This window comes from Eschrichtius robustus, chromosome 6 (assembly GCF_028021215.1).
Source record: "Eschrichtius robustus isolate mEscRob2 chromosome 6, mEscRob2.pri, whole genome shotgun sequence".
NCBI classification, from domain to species: domain Eukaryota; kingdom Metazoa; phylum Chordata; class Mammalia; order Artiodactyla; family Eschrichtiidae; genus Eschrichtius; species Eschrichtius robustus.
This window is the reverse complement of record NC_090829.1, coordinates 15,730,596-15,750,304: the sequence shown is the minus strand read 5'-3', so window position 1 is coordinate 15,750,304 and position 19,709 is coordinate 15,730,596. Positions and strand designations below refer to the sequence as shown.

At 35.5% G+C, this 19,709-nt stretch overlaps 1 protein-coding gene across 2 annotated transcripts in view; it reads left to right on the top strand.

Annotated features, from left to right (window-relative positions):
- Positions 1-210: 210 nt before the first annotated feature.
- Positions 211-19,709, top strand: part of TOPBP1 (DNA topoisomerase II binding protein 1) — a 70,799-nt gene continuing 51,300 nt past the window's right edge. The window contains exons 1-10 of one of the 2 annotated variants that reach the window (XM_068545934.1): positions 211-378; positions 1,018-1,108; positions 3,130-3,264; positions 4,737-4,880; positions 5,554-5,735; positions 6,965-7,161; positions 8,615-8,794; positions 9,535-9,680; positions 11,385-11,548; positions 11,697-11,947. In XM_068545934.1, coding sequence (XP_068402035.1) covers positions 1,025-1,108; positions 3,130-3,264; positions 4,737-4,880; positions 5,554-5,735; positions 6,965-7,161; positions 8,615-8,794; positions 9,535-9,680; positions 11,385-11,548; positions 11,697-11,947 — 1,483 coding nt within the window. In that variant the 5' untranslated portion in view covers positions 211-378; positions 1,018-1,024. Of the gene's footprint in view, positions 379-1,017; positions 1,109-3,129; positions 3,265-4,736; positions 4,881-5,553; positions 5,736-6,964; positions 7,162-8,614; positions 8,795-9,519; positions 9,681-11,384; positions 11,549-11,696; positions 11,948-19,709 lie in introns of both variants that reach the window. The other variant, XM_068545933.1, reaches the window with a different exon arrangement.

The window sequence follows — 19,709 nt, the reverse complement described above, 5'->3', positions numbered from 1 at the left end:
AGCTCCCAGCGGAGCACAAGCCCGCGCTTGCAAGCCCTGATCGCGAGGCTCCGACCTCGAGGCTCCGACCTCAACGCTCCTGGTACCCCTCGCCCCCGGCCCATCGCGACATACGCTCCACCCACCTCCGCAGCTTACGCCTCCGCCCTCCTCCCGCAACTGCGGTGGCGTCACTTCCGCCGGAAGGGACGGGCGCGTCCGCGCGGCTGGCGCGAAAGTCGGGTCGCGGTTCGGCAATTTCCGGGTCTGCGCTTGCTAGGGCTGGGGGCGCCGCTGGGGGCGGCGGTTGTGTGCCGGGCTGGCGCCCGACCCCAGCCGCCGTCCCGCGGACCGTGCGGCCTCCCACTCGCCGCCCGGAGACCCCCAGGCTCCACGGAGGTGAGTGAGGCTCGGAGTAAGGACCCAGCTCCCTCCCCCCGCCCCGCTGGGGGGATCGCGATGCTGCCTCTGGCCTTCCGGGCCCTGGTTTCCGGACCTTGTAACCGGCCCCTGGACCGGCGGATAGGACTTAGACGCCGGAGAGGGAGTAACTGCGGCTGGACCGAGAGCCGGGCCTTTCCCTGGGACCTGGGGAGCTAGAGCGTCCGGCCTTTTAGGCACCTGACATTGCTGGCTGGCTTTCATGTTTATATTTGAAGTCCGTTTACTGAGGGCTGAACCTACCTCGAGGGCCGCGGATACCCGCAGGGACCGATTCGTTCTGAGCATCCTTAAGCTTAATGCAATTGAATGACTATTGGCTTCGGGGACTTAGCCCCAGAGCAAAGGTCCTCGATGTATTCAGTTTAGCGACATTAATTTCGTTCTCTGATTTGCAAGGATTGGTGTTGTCATCTTTTTCCTTGATTGTGCCCACATTCCAGTGTTTCTTACAAACCGTAATGGGTGAATTCATGGGCAAGGCCGGAATGTTTGTCCTTTGGCATTCTTGTCTTCGCAGAAAAATAGGTGCTTTAAACATTTAACTTAATATGTAATGTATTTTTGTTCTTGTTAATGGTTCCTTTATTTTGACAGTTCAAAAATGTCCCAAAATGACAAAGAACCGTTATTTGTGAAGTTTTTAAAGTCTTCAGACAATTCTGAATGTTTTTTTAAAGCTCTTGAGGTAAGACTACTTGAAAATGTCTTGTTTGATGCTGTGAATTCATTTTCTTGTTTTTAGTGTTTTTGATTTATTAGGCTTTTTTGTCTTAGTCATAGTTATTTTATTTTCGTAATAGTTTTACTGTAGTCTACATTCGTAGGTATCTCATTGTTACACATTTTTGAATTGATATTAGTATGTCATTATGTATTTTGGGGGGCTTGAAATTTTTAATGACATTTCTATTGAAAGTGATGGACCTACTATTCTTGGAAATTAAATTGTTTTTTTTTGTCTACTAACCATAGACCTTTGTGTGTTGAAAAAATTTGAGTCAGTCCTATATTGTTTACACTTCACTTTTGTTGTTGTTAATTGTTAACTATGTCTCATTATGTACAGTATTATATCATCTAGGTAGTGTAGAGCCTTGCTACTCACAGACCACAGTAGCATCACCATGGCCTGAGAGTTGGACCCCAACTCAGACTTACCAGTTGGAACCTGCTTTTTAACAAGATCCTGTGTACGTTAAAGTTTAAGGAACGCTGTTGCAGCAGGTTTTTCTTTAAAGTTCATTCATTGAGCAAACAGTTATTGAGTGTCCATCATCTAAGAAGCACTGTTCTAGTACTTGGGATACATCAGTGATGAGAGCAGGCAAAGATCCATACTTTCTCAGAGCTTACATTCTATTCTAGCTGGAGGAAATAGACATTAATCAGACATATAAATGAGTAAACTATATAATATGTTAAAGGTGCCAAGTGCAATGGGAAGAGAAAAACAAAACAGGTTAAGGTGTTCTGGAGGTTGTTTGTTGGGGGAGAAGGGAAGGTTACAATTTATTTTAAATGGAGTGTGATCAGGGTAGACTTTATGGAGAAGGTGATATTTGAGTATACTTGAAGGAGGTGAGAACATGAGCCATGTGGATATCTGCAGAGGAAGGTTTCAGGCAGAGGAAATAATCATACACAAGCCCTGGGAAAGTGCTTGCGGTGTCTGTCCTGCTTTAGTGTGGCTGTAGTGTAGTGAACAAGGGATGTGGAAAGAATGCTAAGGTATGCTTTAGAGAGTAAGAGTAAGGAGGTCATGAAGGGCCTTGTGGGCCATGGTAAAGACTTTGGCTTTTTCTTCCGGTGAGATGGAGAGCCACTGGGGGGTTTTAATCGGAAGAGTAACATGATCTGACTTAATCGTTTTAAAAGGATCACCCTAAGTATTTAATGTAAGGACTTCAAAATTTGTTCAGAAAATATTCGAGTGTTTACTGGGAGCCAGGATATTTTGGCAAACAAGATAGATCATGAAATTTTCATTCTTAGAAGGGAGAGAGACAAAAACAGTATGTGTATACGTGTGTGTGTATATATATATATACACACACACGTGTATGTGTGTGTATATATATATATATAATATCTATGCTGTTTTTCTTCATAAAATACACTAGAGGGATAGGGAAAGAGTATTTTAGAAAAGGGTGATAAGGAAAGGCATCTCTGAGGAAGTGACATGTGAGCAGATGTGGTTGAAGTGAGGTAAGTCAGGTGAAGTCCTGGGGGGAAGAGTATTCCAGGCAGCGGGAAAAAGAGTAAAACCTCTAAATGAGGTCACGCTTAGTTTGTTCTAGGTTGCAAAAGAAAGCAGGAGTGGCTAGGGAAGAGTGAGCAAAAGGGATTAGAGGAAGAAGGTAAGTGTGGGGAGACAGGCAGGGGCCAGACTCTATGGTCTTATAGGCAATTGTAAGAAATGTGGATTTTATTCTGAGTGTGGTGGGAAGCTGCTGGAGGTTTTGAGCAGGGTGACATGACCTTTTTTGTATTGTTAAAAAGATTACCAGCTGCTGGGTAGAGAATAGGTTTAGGGCAAGGGAGGGAGAAGGAACCACTTTGGAGACTTCTGCCCAGGTCTAGTGAGACATGACGGTTCCTTTCAATAGGAGAAGGGCTGGGTTTGAGATGGATTTTAAAGATAGAGTTCACAGGACATAAATACAGGTGAATTATTGCATATGCATTCTTAACTTTTTCTTTCAGTCAATAAAAGAGTTCCAATCAGAAGAATATCTTCAGATTATTACAGAAGAAGAGGCATTGAAAATGAAGGAGAATGACAGATCACTTTATATCTGTGACCCTTTTAGTGGCAAAGTCTTTGATCATCTCAAAAAGGTTTGCTAACTTTTAGTGTGTTCTTTCAGGTAGTCTGTTTTTTGGTTTGTTTTTGCTTCAGTAGACGTAAGTTCTTTACTGATCATGAAGTATTTTGCAAATTATGAATGGAGAAGAATCCTTTGGTTTTGGAAGACCAGAATAGTATTTTTCAAGGTTAATCATATTACAGTAGGCTTTGGTTAGTATGTCATTTTTATATTTCAGGAAATTTAACTTCACTTAGAATAATTTAACCCTGTAGTAATGAAGCATTTTATTGATGAAGTTCTACTGTACTTAAACTCAGTTTGATTGCAAGATATATTAGGGAAAAATAGTAGAGTAGGAAAAGACTTCAACATAATCCTTGGTTACTTACTGTCTTTCCTATGTGCTCTTGAATTTTAGTACCTGTACTTTGTATAGGGTCTGAAAAATTATATGCTAAAGGAAGCATTTGGGGGCCGAGCATTGCTAATATACCATTGAGCCATCTTATTTCTTTTTGTTGATTCTAGAGTCTACTGACTCATTACTTTTTTGGTGTCTGGACAAGAGAGAAGCATTGAAATAAAAGTAAACTGGCTGTAATTCCATCCAGATTACAAAGAAGTGATTCTTGTTTGAAGGAGAAGAAAACATAGAAGAGTAGGTAGATGCAGTACTGTCTGTACAGTATATGGAAGGTCTGTGCCCACCTTTGCCAAAAGCATTGTTGGTCTTACCCTCCTTTTGAAAATAACACCGCTTGTAAGATAGAATCAATAGCATCGAAAACTCAGTTTTCTTATGACTGACTAAAAAGATAGCAATAATCATTTACCTTGTAGATGTTTACATCGGTCATGCTTTGGTGACTTTGGCAGCTGTAGGCTTTTTAGTCTGGGTTGGATGTGCTGATGTTGAGCAAGATTGTCAGGTTTCTCAGTTATCAATGAAAGTGATACCTTAGGAGAAGTCTTTGTGTGTCTTCCTTGGAAAGACATTGAGTTGCAAACAAAGTATTTAAAAAACAAATGTAGGAACTGCCTAGGATTATACTTTTTTTGTAGCAGAATAGGTTTTTTAGAGGGGGGTTAGTTGGGCTCTCAACACTTTTTAACTGCTTCATTGGCTGGGTGCTTCATTTGAAAAGTAAATGTAGATATTTCCTAATTATTATGGCATAAGACTGTTACTCATATCCCCTATTGCTAAGATTGTGTTTGTTTCAGAGATTAAAATTTTAATGGCAATTTTGAGTGAGTGTGGCTTTTGGAGCTTATTTCTTTTGATAGCGTGCATTGTTTGATTTGCTTGTGTGTGTATGTTAACGTGTGGTGTGTCTGAGAAATTATATAATGGTTATTTTTTTTTCTTGTAACAATTTGGTGGTTTTTCTGCAGTGGTCATCAACTTCTGTAAAGAATTGGTAAATACAGTATTACAAAATGTAATTTTATAAGACTGGAGGTCTTTTTCTACTTAGTAAACTTTCTCTGTTTTTGTAGCTTGGCTGCAGAATTGTTGGTCCTCAAGTAGTCATATTTTGTATGCACCACCAACGATGTGTCCCAAGAGCTGAACATCCAGTTTATAACATGGTTATGTCTGATGTAACCATATCTTGTACAAGCCTGGAAAATGATAAAAGGGTAGGTGTTGCGGTATTCAGTGGAATATGGTCAATATGTATGTATTATATTTCCACACTTAACTTTTCACTGTGTAGGGGATATTTTGAAAGACCTTGCACTTGGTGTTTATGACCAATAACCAAGTCAAGATGACAGTGTATATCTTATTTTATTTTTTAATAAATTGAATACAGTGGAATCTTTTATTGCAGACTGGCTAGTTGAAGTTTTTTGTTTTGATTTAAAAAGGAAACTCACTTTTTTCCCTGTGTAATTTTCCGTTTGTTTTTGAGTCACATTTTTCCACCATAGTTACTTAATCTTTTAAAAAAGGATTGAGATTTACATGTATGTTTTTATATATTCTATATATAATTTGTATATTTTTAAGTATCAATATGTATGTAGTATATTAAAATATATAGTGTTTACTGTAGAACCAACATAGTTAAATTCATGGAGTTGCAAAAGATAAATGTAGGAAAATAATGTATATAAAGGTAATTATTCTAAAATTTATACTTTATCTTCCAAAAAGTAATTTCATTAATTATTTAACTTTATAGTGGTGAGAAACATTTGTGCATTCAAGCTAACAACAACAAAAGGTGCTTATGGGATATTGTATAAAAAAATGGAAGACATAGTGTTTGTTTCAGCATTAATAATATATTTTCTTTTGGGGCTACAGGAAGAAGTTCATAAATACGTACAAATGATGGGTGGACGCATATACAGAGACCTTAACATATCAGTAACTCACCTTATTGCAGGAGAAGTTGGTAGCAAAAAGTATTTAGTTGCTGCAAACCTGAAGAAACCTATTTTACTTCCTTCTTGGATAAAAACACTTTGGGAGAAGTCACAAGAGAAGTAAAGATATTCAGATATTTTCTAGATTTGAATAAATGATACATTCAATCATTTTGGCACATTGTGGGTTTTCATAGGGGAGGTTTTATGGTATCCTCTTTGGATTTGTTATCTGGGGACAAAAATAGGATCATTACTCTTCTCTCCAATGAAAACAAAAGATAATCTACAAGCTCTTATTATCAAGGTATAAGTTGATAGGTGGAATGGGCTATCGGCTTTAGTATTAGCTACAAGGTAAGAAATGCTTTGATAATAAAATGGTTTTCAGAAGTAAACATTTATAAAATAGTTGAGAAAATCAGTGTGGCAACTGTAGCTTTTATGCTACATTTATCCTTCAGTACTGTGTCAACTTGTTAAGATGGAGAGTAAATTTTAGCCACTTTGGCATTTGTATTCCCTCCCAAAAGGGACATATTTAAGGTTGAATATAAACACATATAAGCCATTAACTGAGATGTGATCATTCAGTAAACATTAACTGAGCCCATTTTATGTACCTGGCCTGAGTTAGGCATCAGATGTAAGTGGAGAGCAAAACAGGGCAGCATCCCTGCCCTCATGGAACTTAGAGCCTATTTCAAAGGATAGAATTGAGTTTCCATTAGAATTAGATTAACAACCAATAAGTCAAGGTACCACTGTTTGAATTAAACAGGCATTTTCCAGTCTTCCTTTCAACACCATCTAGCACATCCTAAACACGTCTCCACGTTGGCACCCTCATTCCTAGCCTGTTTCGTCAGCACATCTGCCTAGCATGGCAACAGAATGATAATGATATTTTTGTTGGCATTCTGCCAAAAATCATTCCTTATTATTTGTATAGTATAATGGAAGAATTACAAGTCTGTTTTTCTAGTAAGCAACCAAAGAACCTTTGGGTTTTTAGGTAGAAATTTAGACTTATAATTTTGGAAAATGAACCACTTTGACCAGCATGGATTTACAGTTAATGAAATACATATTTTCCCGTAAAACAGTTTTATTTGAGAGACTCTGAAACATTAGTTTTTATTAGAGACATGGTTTGAGTTAGATGAGCAGTTAGTATCATTTGAAGTGTGTTTGTCAGTTTCCCTTTTGTTAATAATGATTAAAATCCTAAAAAATGAGGAAAGCATTAGTGATATTTCTGTTGTTTGTCATTATTCTGGTAAAATTTAAACTATCTGGTATATTTAATATGTTAATGTTTTTTCTTTTTTATTGTTTGTTTTCCCCAGAAAAATAGCTAGATATACCGATGTAAACATGGAAGACTTCAAGTGTCCTATTTTTCTTGGTTGTATAATCTGTGTCACTGGCTTACGTAGCTTAGACAGGAAAGCAGTTCAGCAACTCACAGTTAAGCATGGAGGTCAATACATGGGACAGTTGAAAATGAATGAGTGTACACACCTCATTGTGCAAGAACCAAAAGGTAAAACTGTTTCCCAAATGAACAAATGCAACATTTTCTACTATTTAACATTTTAAGATCATTATAGAATACCTTTTACTTCTGACATGTCATAAATCTGCTATGATTTTTTTTCTTGCAAACATAATTTGGTTTATAATCTTCAGAAAAATTACATGACTTCCCAAGTCTTTATCAGGTCATTGAATAAATATTAAAAAACAAAAATTTCCAGTGGTGTTTTATCTAAATTTATTTTCAGATCTTTTGTTTTTGTTTTTGTTTTTAAAGTCCCCACACGGTTACCCAGTACTTAAGAGATGAGAGATTTGGATGAATAACAAGAAAGCTAATAGATGTTGCTAAATTACATTTCTTTCTAATTATAAATTTTAAAGGCTTGGCTTAGTTTTTAATTGAATGAATCAACCTTACTCAATGAACTACAAGTTTTAACTTGAAGATGCACCTTGCAGAACATGAGACAACTAAAAGAAGAAAAATATATTACCAAGAAGAAGAATTCTTTAAAATTGCAGTTAATTTTGGTGTTCTATAACCTTTATTCTGGAGAATATTTTTTTACCAGTACTCTTAAAATATATAAAAATTGATAAGAGCAGAGTTTTATTAATATTTTTATTATCTCTTTTTATATCCATACTGTGTTTTATTAAGCTCCCTAAATAAGTAAAATTAGGGAAAAAAATTAAAATCAATTAATAATTGTCTTTAAGTGAGAACTTTGGGTATGGCCAATTATGATATTGAGTAAAGTTGATAACTGCTATTGGTTTTCTGAATCTGAAGACAGTACATCTCTCAGCTCTCAAGAATGTCAAAGAAACCTTTCTTGTTGTTTACTATATATTGTCCTCAGTTTCTCTATACCATTTCAAAATACATTGTGTTAAAAAGTTTTTGTAAGGTAATAAAAGATACATATTTTTAATATGACTTATTTAACTATTTGCCTCTCTATCCTGGACTTCAAGTAGAATCCTGTTGACATAGGAGTAGTTTCTTGAAAGTTGGTGTTTTTTATATTGCAGACATTTATAATTTTCACGGTTATTTTATACAGTTTATTAAACCGCATAGTTCTGTGAGTTATCCCCCTGTTACAGATTAAGAAAATGGTTTAAAGAATTTAAATGATGGAGGCTGTACTCAAAAATATTGAGTTACCCCACAGTTGCCTCTGTCTCTGTGCAGTTTTGTAAAAGATAAACCCCCTCACATAGCATGTGTATTTAACAACACATAGAAAATATAATTGAGCAATAACCTAATATATTACCTTTTAATACACTGTATAGCATACTGTTAAAAGTAAGAGTAATTGCTGGTAACTTTAATTTTGTCCCAGGTAGATTTTTTTTATAACCTGTCATTTAAATATTTCTGCAAAGATTTTAATGGTTTGCATTTCTCTCTCTCTCTCTCTGTTTCTCTTTCTTAATGAACATAATAGGTCAAAAATATGAATGTGCCAGGAGATGGAATGTACACTGTGTGACTGTGCAGTGGTTTTTTGACAGTGTTGAGAAAGGTTTTTGTCAGGATGAATCCATATATAAGACAGAGCCTAGACCAGAAACAAAGACTATGCCTGATACTTCAACTCCTACTGGCCAGATCAACACAACTGATAGTAAGTCTCTTTCGGATTAAAGTAAACAATCAGTTTTAAGACAGTCAGTTTTCTGTGTAAGAATTGATTTGTTAATAGGATCAGGGAGATACAGTAGGGAATTCCATCTTTTCTTGCTATGCTTCCAGGTATAATTGTATAATAAAATAACCAAATTGTATTAAAAAATTAGTCCAGAACTCCTGATATTTCTTTTTATAATGAATGCGAACTTTCATACTCTCATGTAATGCACAAGATTATTAAAGAAATTAAGAATATTAATAAAGACTTAAGAGAATTAATTTTTTAAAACTTGACTGGCATGCAGGTATTAGTACATTTTCTTTATTAGTTTGCTGCAATTGTTGTAGATCATCTATTCATAAAAATTTAAAACCATTTCTGTTTTGGAGGTATTATGTTGGCAATTTAACAAATGTTATAAATCTTTTTTCAAATGTAACTTTCCTGGACCTTAAAGCCAGCAACTTCAGATTTTTATTGGAAGCAAGTCACTATTAAGAGAATGTATTAAATATATTTTCATTTAAATAAGATATGAGCCTTAATTAGTTTCATTTTCCCTTTTCATACTTTGCCACCAAGATTTCAGTAAAAGCATTTGAATCTTACTTTAGAAATTGTTCATGGCTCTTTTTGTATAAGAAAAGTTCATGTGTAGGAAAATATGTAATCACAATTATTTTATCTCCATAAATTACATCTTTGTTTTTAATATGTAGGTCGTACTCTTTCAGATGTCAGCGATATTTCCAACATCAGTGCAAGTTGCATAAATGAATCGATATGTAGTTCAGTTCTTAATAGCGAAGTGGAGACTACACTTGAAAATCTGGATGTCAGTGCATTTGAGGCACCTGAAGATTTATTAGATGGTTGTCGGGTATGTCTTTATCATGTAATAAATGCAGTAAGTGATAATATACTTTAGTACTTGTAGCTTCACTTTGAAGACCCTTCAGAGTTGGGCTTGTTCCTAATTTACATAAGCCCTCCACTCTAGCTAAGCAGATGCACTCATTAGACCGTGTCTATCTTTTAGCTATTAGGGGCTCTCTGCCTGGGATGTACCTTCATCTCTCATCCATTAAAAGTTCATATCATTTTTTTCAACTCTTCTCTGAACCTTCCTAATAACTACCTTAATCTTTCCATCTACTGTGTTTTGAGAGCATTTAGTTTCTGAACCACTTAATGGATTTTTATTTATAGCTATCATTTATTAAGTGTTTAGAATATGATAGACACTGTGCTAATTATTTCATATACATTGTTGATACGTTTTATATATAATCCCATTTAATTCCCACAAATAACTCTAAAACAGATAATATTGAGACTGATACTTAGAGGATTGAAGTTCCTGTTCACAATCTCACAGACATTAAGTAGCCAGACATCTACTCCAAAGCCTATATTCCTAACCATTAGGTGCACTGCTTTGTTTAATATCTCTTGGGCTATTTTATTTTTTAGTGTCTGAGTAACTATCTTATAAGTGCCTTTGATGAGATCATCATATATATCTTCTAGAACTGAATACTTAATATATTCTTGCTTGTAGAATCAGTAGGCTAAGCATTAATTCTAGAGTAGCAAAGATTTAACTTTATTGTTAAGGAAATTGGGCAAATTACCTTCCTTTCTATACTTTTAAAACTTACCCGTTTACTAGCAGAACAGGAAGTGTGTTGTATAATCTTTTATCTAGACTATACTAATTCTGGATATGACTTAATTATTCTTACAGAAAAACATATGATTCCTCATTTTTGTTAAAGTGTATTCTAGTGATGGAGGTTATTTAGTTTGGGATATAAATGCAGTTAGGAATAGATTGGTCATTAAGAAGTTTTTTAAAGACACGTTATGTAAAATAGAGTTGAAGAAGATTGTTATATTGATTAAATTGGTTTAAATATATACATAACCCCATCCGTGCCTCAAAAAGTGTATATATACATATTGATAGTTAAAAATAAGTTACTGCTTACGTATCATCCTAAGCATTCTGCTTAGCTCTTTGACTTAAATTTTCTTGTTTAATCAACTCTGTGAAAAAGATATCTCAGTATATAAGTAAGAAAATTGGTTTAAAGAGTCTGAGTATCTTGAGGTGGTCATGTGGTTAATCATTGGCAGCTGAACCAAAATTTAAACCTAGCTTTTCTGAATTCAAGTGTTCAACGCCAGTTTATTTCTGTAATTACTTTAAAATTTAAAAGTGGTAAGACCAATTTAAGAAGCTACCTGATTTTAGAAATTGCTATGCCCTAATGTTCAGAAGATAATTGAATTATTCTGGCTTCTATTTTATTTAAAGCCTCAGAATACTTATCAAGTAGTGTCTCCTGTAAAGGGTAATAATGCTATGGGATTGTGAAGAAATGATAAAATTTAAGAATACTTTAAAATTCAAACCTTCAGAATATACTTCACTTCTTAATGTATCTTAAAATGTAAACAAGAGTTGTCTTATTTACACACAATGGATTTAGATACATGCTTTTAGTAAATAGGTTTCTATTGAGAGAAATAAGCCATTTTAAATATATTAATCTAAAGTAAATGTTTTCTTTCTTTGCAGATCTATCTTTGCGGTTTTAGTGGCAGAAAGCTAGATAAACTGAGAAGACTTATTAACAGTGGAGGTGGAGTTCGTTTTAATCAGCTCAATGAAGATGTAACTCATGTTATTGTGGGAGATTATGATGATGAATTGAAGCAGTTTTGGGATAAATCAGCCCACAGGTTTTGTCAGTTTTTAATTCAAAGCAATTTCTACGCTGTAATAATTTTTTTAAAATTGCATGTCCCGGCAATTATGTAAACTGCATGGCAAGTGGGATTGTGGTCTTTATAGTTTAAACTAATATATAACTATGTACTATTTTTGTAGGCCTCATGTAGTGGGAGCAAAATGGTTGCTAGAGTGTTTTAGTAAAGGTAATATGCTTCCTGAAGAGCCATATATCCATGCTAACTACCAGCCAGTGGAAATTCCAGTTTCAGATCAACCTGAAAGTAAAACAGCCCTTTTAAAAAGGAAGAACAGCAGCTTCTCTAAGAAAGACTTTGCTCCTAATGAAAAGCATGAGGAAGCTGATGAAGATCTGCTCTCTCAATATGCGACTAATAACCCAACCATAGGTAAGAAAGAGTGATTTGTGTTTACAGTCATTAAAGTATTTTGATAGCAGAATACATACATATGTGATTTCTGCCAGGTTCTCTAGAATTTACTTAAACTTACGTTTTTCTTCCCTTGAAGTTTTATGTGTGTTACTTCTTTTTTTTAAACAGGCAAGGCTAAGGGATTCTGGACCTTCTGACTCCCTCTTCTCTCTTCAACTCACTTGTTCCTCTTAGATCTGTTTTATACACAGGCATCACTTGGTTTGTGTGAGTTTGTAACACCCTGAGCTTTTATTTTAATCTTGTAACAAATGCCTCTTACTTGGTAATTGTGCTCTTTGATGGGTATAATGCTGCACTGTAGACTACCATCTCAGGATGTAGTCTTCTCAGTGTGGTAAGCAAAATTGCCAGTAAAGAGTTGTGGGCAGCATTTCTTATTTTTTTATTCTTTATACTTTGTTATTCTTCTCTCCTTTTGGCTTGTTCCCGCCCCCAAACCTTTTTTTTTTTTTTTTCTGTTGTGGTTTTATTTTACCTTGTTGCAGTTGTTTCAATTATAGTTTTATTTTTCCTAATATATTTTTTATCTTTCTAATTGTATTTTGTTTTTTATTCTCTGATATTGTACTGCTCCGTCCCTTCCCTTCCCTCCCCTCCCCTCCCCTCCCCTTCCCTCCCATTCCCTCCCCTTCCCTCCCCTTCCCCATGAGGCTTACGGAATCTTGGTTCCCAGGCCGGAGGTCAAGCCCAAACTCCTGTGGTGGGAGCTCTGAGTTCAAACCACTGGACTAACAGAGAACATAAGACCCCAGGGAATATTAATTGGAGTGACACCTCCCGGAGGTCCTCATCTCAGCATCAAGACCCGGCTCTATCCAACTGCCTGCAGACTCCAGTGCTGGACGTCTCAGGCCAAACAACCAGTAAGACAGGAATACAGCACCACCCATCAAAAAAAAAAAAAAAGACACAACAAAAAAACATGTTGCAGATGATGGAGCAAGGTAAAAACCTACAAGACAAATAAATGAAGATGAAATAGGCAACCTACCTGAAAAAGAATGCAGAGTAATGATAGTAAAGATGATTTAAAATCTCAAAAACAGAATGGAGAAAATACAAAAAACATTTATCAAGGATCTAGAAGAACTAAGGAGCAAACAAACAGTGATGAACAACACAATTACTGAAATTAAAAATACTCAAGGAATCAATAGCAGAATAATTGAGGCAGAAGAATGGATAAGTGAGCTGGAAGATAAAATGGTGGAAATAACTGCCAGGGAGCAGAATAAACAAAAAAGAATGAAAAGAATTGAGGACAGTCTCAGAGACCTCTGGGACAACATTAAACGCACCAACATTCGAATTATAGGGGTCCCAGAAGAAGAAGAGAAAAAGAAAGGGACTGAGAAAATATTTGAAGAGATTGTAGTTGAAAACGTCCCTAACATGGGAAAGGACGTAGTCAATCAAGTCCAGGAAGCGCAGAGAGTCCCATACAGGATAAATCCAAGGAGAAACACGCCAAGACACATGTTAATCAAAGTATCAAAAATTAAATGCAAAGAGCAAATATTAAAAGCAGCAAGGGAAAAACAACAGATAACATACAAGGGAATCCCCATAACGTTAACAGCTGATCTTTCAGTAGAAACTCAGCAAGACAGAAGGGAGTGGCAGGACATGTTTAAAGTGATGAAAGGGAAAGACCTACAACCAAGATTACTGTACCCAGCAAGGATGTCATTCAGATTCAACAGAGAAATTAAAACCTTTACAGGCAAGCAAAAACTAAGAATTCATCACCACAAAACCAGCTTGACAACAAATGCTAAAGGAACTTCTCTAGGCAGGAAACACAAGAGAAGGAAAAGACCTACAATAACAAACCCAAAACAATTAAGAAAATGGTAATAGGAACATACATATCGATAATTACCTTAAATGTAAATGGGCTAAATGCTCCAACCAAAAGACATAGACTGGCTGAATGGATACAAAAACAAGACCCGTATATATGCTGTCTTCAAGAGACCCACTTCAGACCTAGGGACACATACAGACTGAAAGTGAGGGGATGGAAAAAGGTATTCCATGCAAATGGAAATCAAAAGAAAGCTGGAGTAGCAATACTCATATCAGACAAAATAGACTTTAAAATAAAGACTATTACAAGAGACCAAGAAGACACTACATAATGATGAAGGGATCAATCCAAGAAGAAGATATAACAATTGTAAGTATTTATGCACCCAACATAGGAGCACCTCAATACATAGGGCAAATGCTAACAGCCATAAAAGGGGAAATCGACGGTAACACAATCATAGTAGGGGACTTTAACACCCCACTTTCACCAATGAACAGATCATCCAAAATGAAAATAAATAAGGAAACACAAGCTTTAAATGACATTAAACAAGATGGACTTAATTGATATTTATAGGACATTCCATCCAAAAGCAGCAGAATACACTTTCTTCTCAAGTGCTCATGGAACATTCTCCAGGATAGACCATATCATAGGTCACAAATCAAGCCTTGGTAAATTTAAGAAAATTGAAATCGTATCAGGTATCTTTTCCAATCACAACGCTATGAAACTAGGTATCAATTACAGGAAAAAATCTGTAAAACATATAAACACATGCAGGTTAAACAACACACTACTAAATCACCAAGAGATCACTGAAGAAATCAAAGAGGAAATCAAAAAATACCTAGAAACAAATGACAATGGAAACACGATGACACAACACCTCTGGGATGCAGCAAAAGCAGTTCTACGGAGGAAGTTTATAGCAATACAATCCTACCTGAAGAAACAAGAAAAATTTCAAACAAACAGCCTAACCTTACACCTAAAGCAATTAGAGAAAGAAGAACAAAAAAACCCCAAAGTTAGTAGAAGGAAAGAAATCATAAAGATCAGATCAGAAATCAGTGAAATAGAAATGAAGGAAACGATAGCAAAGATCAGTAAAACTAAAAGCTAGTTCTTTGAGAAGATAAACAAAATTGATAAACCATTAGCCAGACTCATCAAGAGAAAAAGGGAGAAGACTCAAATCAATAGAATTAGAAATGAAAAAGGAGAAGTAACCACTGACACTGCAGAAATACAAAAGATCATGAGAGATTACTACAAGCAACTCTATGCCAATAAAATGGACAACCTGGAAGAAATGGAAAGATTCTTAGAAATGCACAACCTGCCAAGACTGAACCAGGAAGAAACAGAAAATATGAACAGACCAATCACAAGCACTGAAATTGAAACTGTGATTAAAAACCTTCCAACAAACAAAAGCGCAGGACCAGATGGCTTCACAGGCGAATTCTATCAAACATTTAGAGAAGAGTTAACACCTATCCTTCTCAAATGCTTCCAAAATATAGCAGAGGGAAGAACACTCCCAAACTCATTCTACAAGGCCACCATCACCTTGATACCAAAGCCAAACAATGATGTCACAAAAAAAACTACAGGCCAATATCTCTGATGAACATAGATGCAAAAATCCTCAACAAAATAATAGCAAACAGAATCCAACAGCACACTAAAAGTATCATACACCATGATCAAGTGGGGTTTATCCCAGGAATGCAAGGATTCTTCAGTATACACAAATCAATCAATGTGATACACAGTATTAACAAATTGAAGGATAAAAACCATATGGTAATCTCAGTAGATGCAGAAAACTTTTGACAAAATTCAACACCCATTTATGATAAAAACTCTCCAGAAAGTGGGCACAGAGGGAACCTACCTCAACTTAATAAAGGACATATATGACAAACTGACAGTCAATATCCTTCTCAAAGGTGAAAAACTGAAACCATTTTCTCTAAGATCAGGAACAAGACAAGGGTGCTCAGTCTCACCAGTATTCAACATAGTTTTGGAAGTTTTACCCACAGCAGTCAGAGAAGAAAAAGAAATAAGAGGAATCCAAATCAGAAAAGAAGAAGTAAAACTGGCAGTTTGCAGATGACATGATACTATACATAGAAAATCCTAAAGATGCTACCAGAAAACTACTGGAGCTAATCAATGAATTTGGTAGAGTAGCAGGATACAAAATTAATGCACAGAAATCTCTTGCATTCTTATATACTAACGACAAAAAATGTGAAAGAAATTAAGGAAACACTCCCATTTACCATTGCAACAAAAAGAATAAAATACCTAGGAATAAACCTACCTAAGCAGATAAAAGACCTGTATGCAGAAAACTATGAGACACTGATGAAAGAAATTAAAGATGATACAAACAGATACACCATGTTCTTGCTTTGGAAGAATCAACATTGTGAAAATGACTGTACTACCCAAACCAATCTATGGATTCAGTGCAATCCCTATCAAACTACCAATGGCATTTTTCACAGAACTAGAACAAAAAATTTCACAATTTGTATGGAAACACAAAAGAACCCAAATACCCAACACAATCTTTAGAAAGAAAACCAGAGCTGGAGGAATCAGGCTCCTGGACTTCAGGCTATACTACAAAGCTACAGTAAGCAAAACAGTATGGTGCTAGCACAAACACAGAAATATTGATCAATGGAACAGGATAGAAAGCCCAGAGATAAACCCCTGCCTATAATGGTCACCTTATCTTTCATAAAGGAGACAAGAATATACAATGGAGAAAAGACAACCTCTTCAATAAGTGGTGCTGGGAAAACTGGACAGCTACATGTAAATGAATGAAATTAGAACACTCTGTAATACCATATACAAAAATAAACTCAAAATGGATTAAAGATCTAAATATAAGGCCAGACACTATAAAACTCTTAGAGGAAAACATAGGCAGAACACTCTTATGACATAAATCACAGCAGGATCCTTTTTGACCCCCTCTCCTAGAGAAATGGAAATAAAAACAGAAGTAAACAAATGGGACCTAATGAAACGTAAAGCCTTTTGCACAGCAATAGAAACCATAAACAAGACGAAAAGACAACCCTCAGAGTGGGAGAAAATATTTGCAAATGAAGCAGCTGGCAAAGGATTAATCTCCAAAATATACAAGCAGCTTACGCAGCTCAATATCAAAAAAAAAAACCCAATCCAAAAATGGGCAGAAGACCTAAATAGACATTTCTCCACAGAAGATATATAGATTGCCAACAAGCACATGAAAGGATGCTCAACCTCACTAATCATTAAAGAAATGCAAATCAAAGCTACAATGAGGTATCACCTCACTGGTCAGAATGGCCATCATCAAAAAATCTACAAACAATAAATGCTGGAGAGGGTGTGGAGAAAAGGGAACCCACTTGCACTGTAGGTGGGAAAGTAAATTGGTGCAGCCACTATGGAGAACAGTATGGAGGTTCCTTAAAACACTAAAAATAGAACTACCCTATGACCCAGCAATCCCACTACTGGGCATATACCCTGAGAATACCATAATTCAAAGAGTCATGTACCACAATGTTTATTGCAGCACTATTTACAATAGCCAGGACATGGAAGCAACCTAAGTATCCATGGACAGATGACTGGATAAAGAAGATGTGGCAATGTATACAATGGAATATTACTCAACCATAAAAAGAAGCAAAATTGAGTTATTTGTAGTGAGGTGGGTGGACCTAGAGTCTGTCTTACAGAGTGAAGTAAGTCAGAAAGTGAAAAATACCGTATGGTAACACATATATGGAATCTTAAAAAAAAAAAAAAGGTTCTAATGAACCTAGGGGCAGGACAGGAATAAAGACGCAGACGAAGAGAATGGACTTGAGGACACAGGGAGGGGGAAGGGTAAGCTGGGATGAAGTGAAAGAGTAACATTGACATATTTACACTACCAAATGTAAAATAGATAGCTAGTGGGAAACATCTGCCTAGCACAGGGAGATCAGCTCTGTGCTTTGGGTCCACCTAGAGGGTTGGGATAGGGAGGGTGGGAGGGAGACGCAAGAAGGTGGGGGGTATGGGTACATTCGTATGCATATAGCCTATTCGCTTTGTTATACAGCAGAAGCAAACAATATTGTAAAGCAATTATACTCCGATAAAGGTGTTAAAAAATTTATTATGAAGTATTTAATACATCCAAAAACATAAAGAATAATTTAATGAGTAACCTTATACTACTAATCTAGCTATTAGAAAAAATAAAATATTCTACTTGGTCAAAATTCTCCTGTGAACCCCTTCCCATTTTCTTTGTGGTTTACAATGTGTATATATCTGTAAGTAATATATACACTACTTTGTTTTGTGTGTATTTTAACTTACATAAGTGATACATGGTATGTACTCTTTTGCTATCCTAACCTCAGCATGAGAGATATTCATCTCATCCAAGTAACTGGTTATGAATGTACCACACTGGTATATGAACATACCACAGTTTATCTATTTTCCCACCTAAGGATATTTTTATTGTGTTTTTTTTGGTTTTGCTTTGTTGTTTTGCCGATACAGTACAAACCGTACTGCTGAGATTGTTCTTATGCATGTCTCTGTGCACATGAGTAAGAATTTTTCTAAGGTGGGCATGGCTGATTCCTGGGATATGTACGTCTTCCACTTTCTTACATAATGCATGTTGCTTTCTGAAGTGTTTGTTCTAGTTTACCACTTTATACTAGAACAATAGTAAGGATTCCTATTGCACGTCCTTTCAACATTTCGAATTTCCCATAAGACTTGAAATTCTTATTAATTTGATGGATGTAAAGTGGGATCTCATTGTGGTTTTAATTGTATAACTGATTGCTAATAAGGTAGAGCATCTTTTTGAGTGTTATTTGACGAATATTTTAAAGTAGTTGGATTTTTCAATCTGTTATTTTGTGGTTTGTGGTTTTCTATTTTATACAGGTTTTCCTATCTGAAGGTCATAAAGTTATTTTTATGTATATTTTTTAGAAGTCTTAAAGTTTTGCCTTTCTTTCCACGTTATGTCTTCAATCCACATGGAGTTGATTTTTGTATTTGATAAGAAGCGTTCAGATTATCCATGTGGATAATCACTTGTTTTCAAACTTTTTATTGAATAGGCCATCCTTTCTCTACTGATTTGCACTGCCGCCCCTGTCATTTATTAAGGGTCTGTTAAGTGGGGATCTGTGTTTAAGCTTTTTATTCTGTTCCATTGAGATACCGCACTGATAAACCATCTTATTATAATAGCTTTGTGTAATATGTTTTGATATCTGAAATAAAAGGACTCTCCAATTTTCTTTACAAAAGTGTCATACCCTTTCTTGGACCTTTGCTTCTAATATTTAAAATTAGTTTGTCAGTTTGCATAAATCAGTATGGGAGTTTGGTTGGGATTGTATTGAATTTATAATTTGGAGCAGAATTGACATCTTTACAATGAAAAGATCTTCCTTTCCATGAATATAGAATATCAGCATACAGTTTTATCTTTTTTTAATGTTTTTCAATAAAGTATAACTACATTCATAAGATCTTACACATGCTATGTTAACAACTATTCCTAATTTTTTGTTTTCTATTTATGTTCATTTGTTCTTTTTGATATTTTAATTCTTATGTCTTAAAATTACATTTTTGAACTGTTTGCTGGTATATAAGAATGAAATATTTTTAATATTAGATCTCATATTTAAACTTTTCTATAGAACATTTTGGGTATTGAGTTGTTAAAAATTGTGGTAAAATATGCCTAACATAAAATTTACCATTTTAACTGTTCTTAGGTGTACAATTTAGTGGTACTACATTCACACTTATTGTGCCACCATCATTACCATTCATGACAGAACTTTT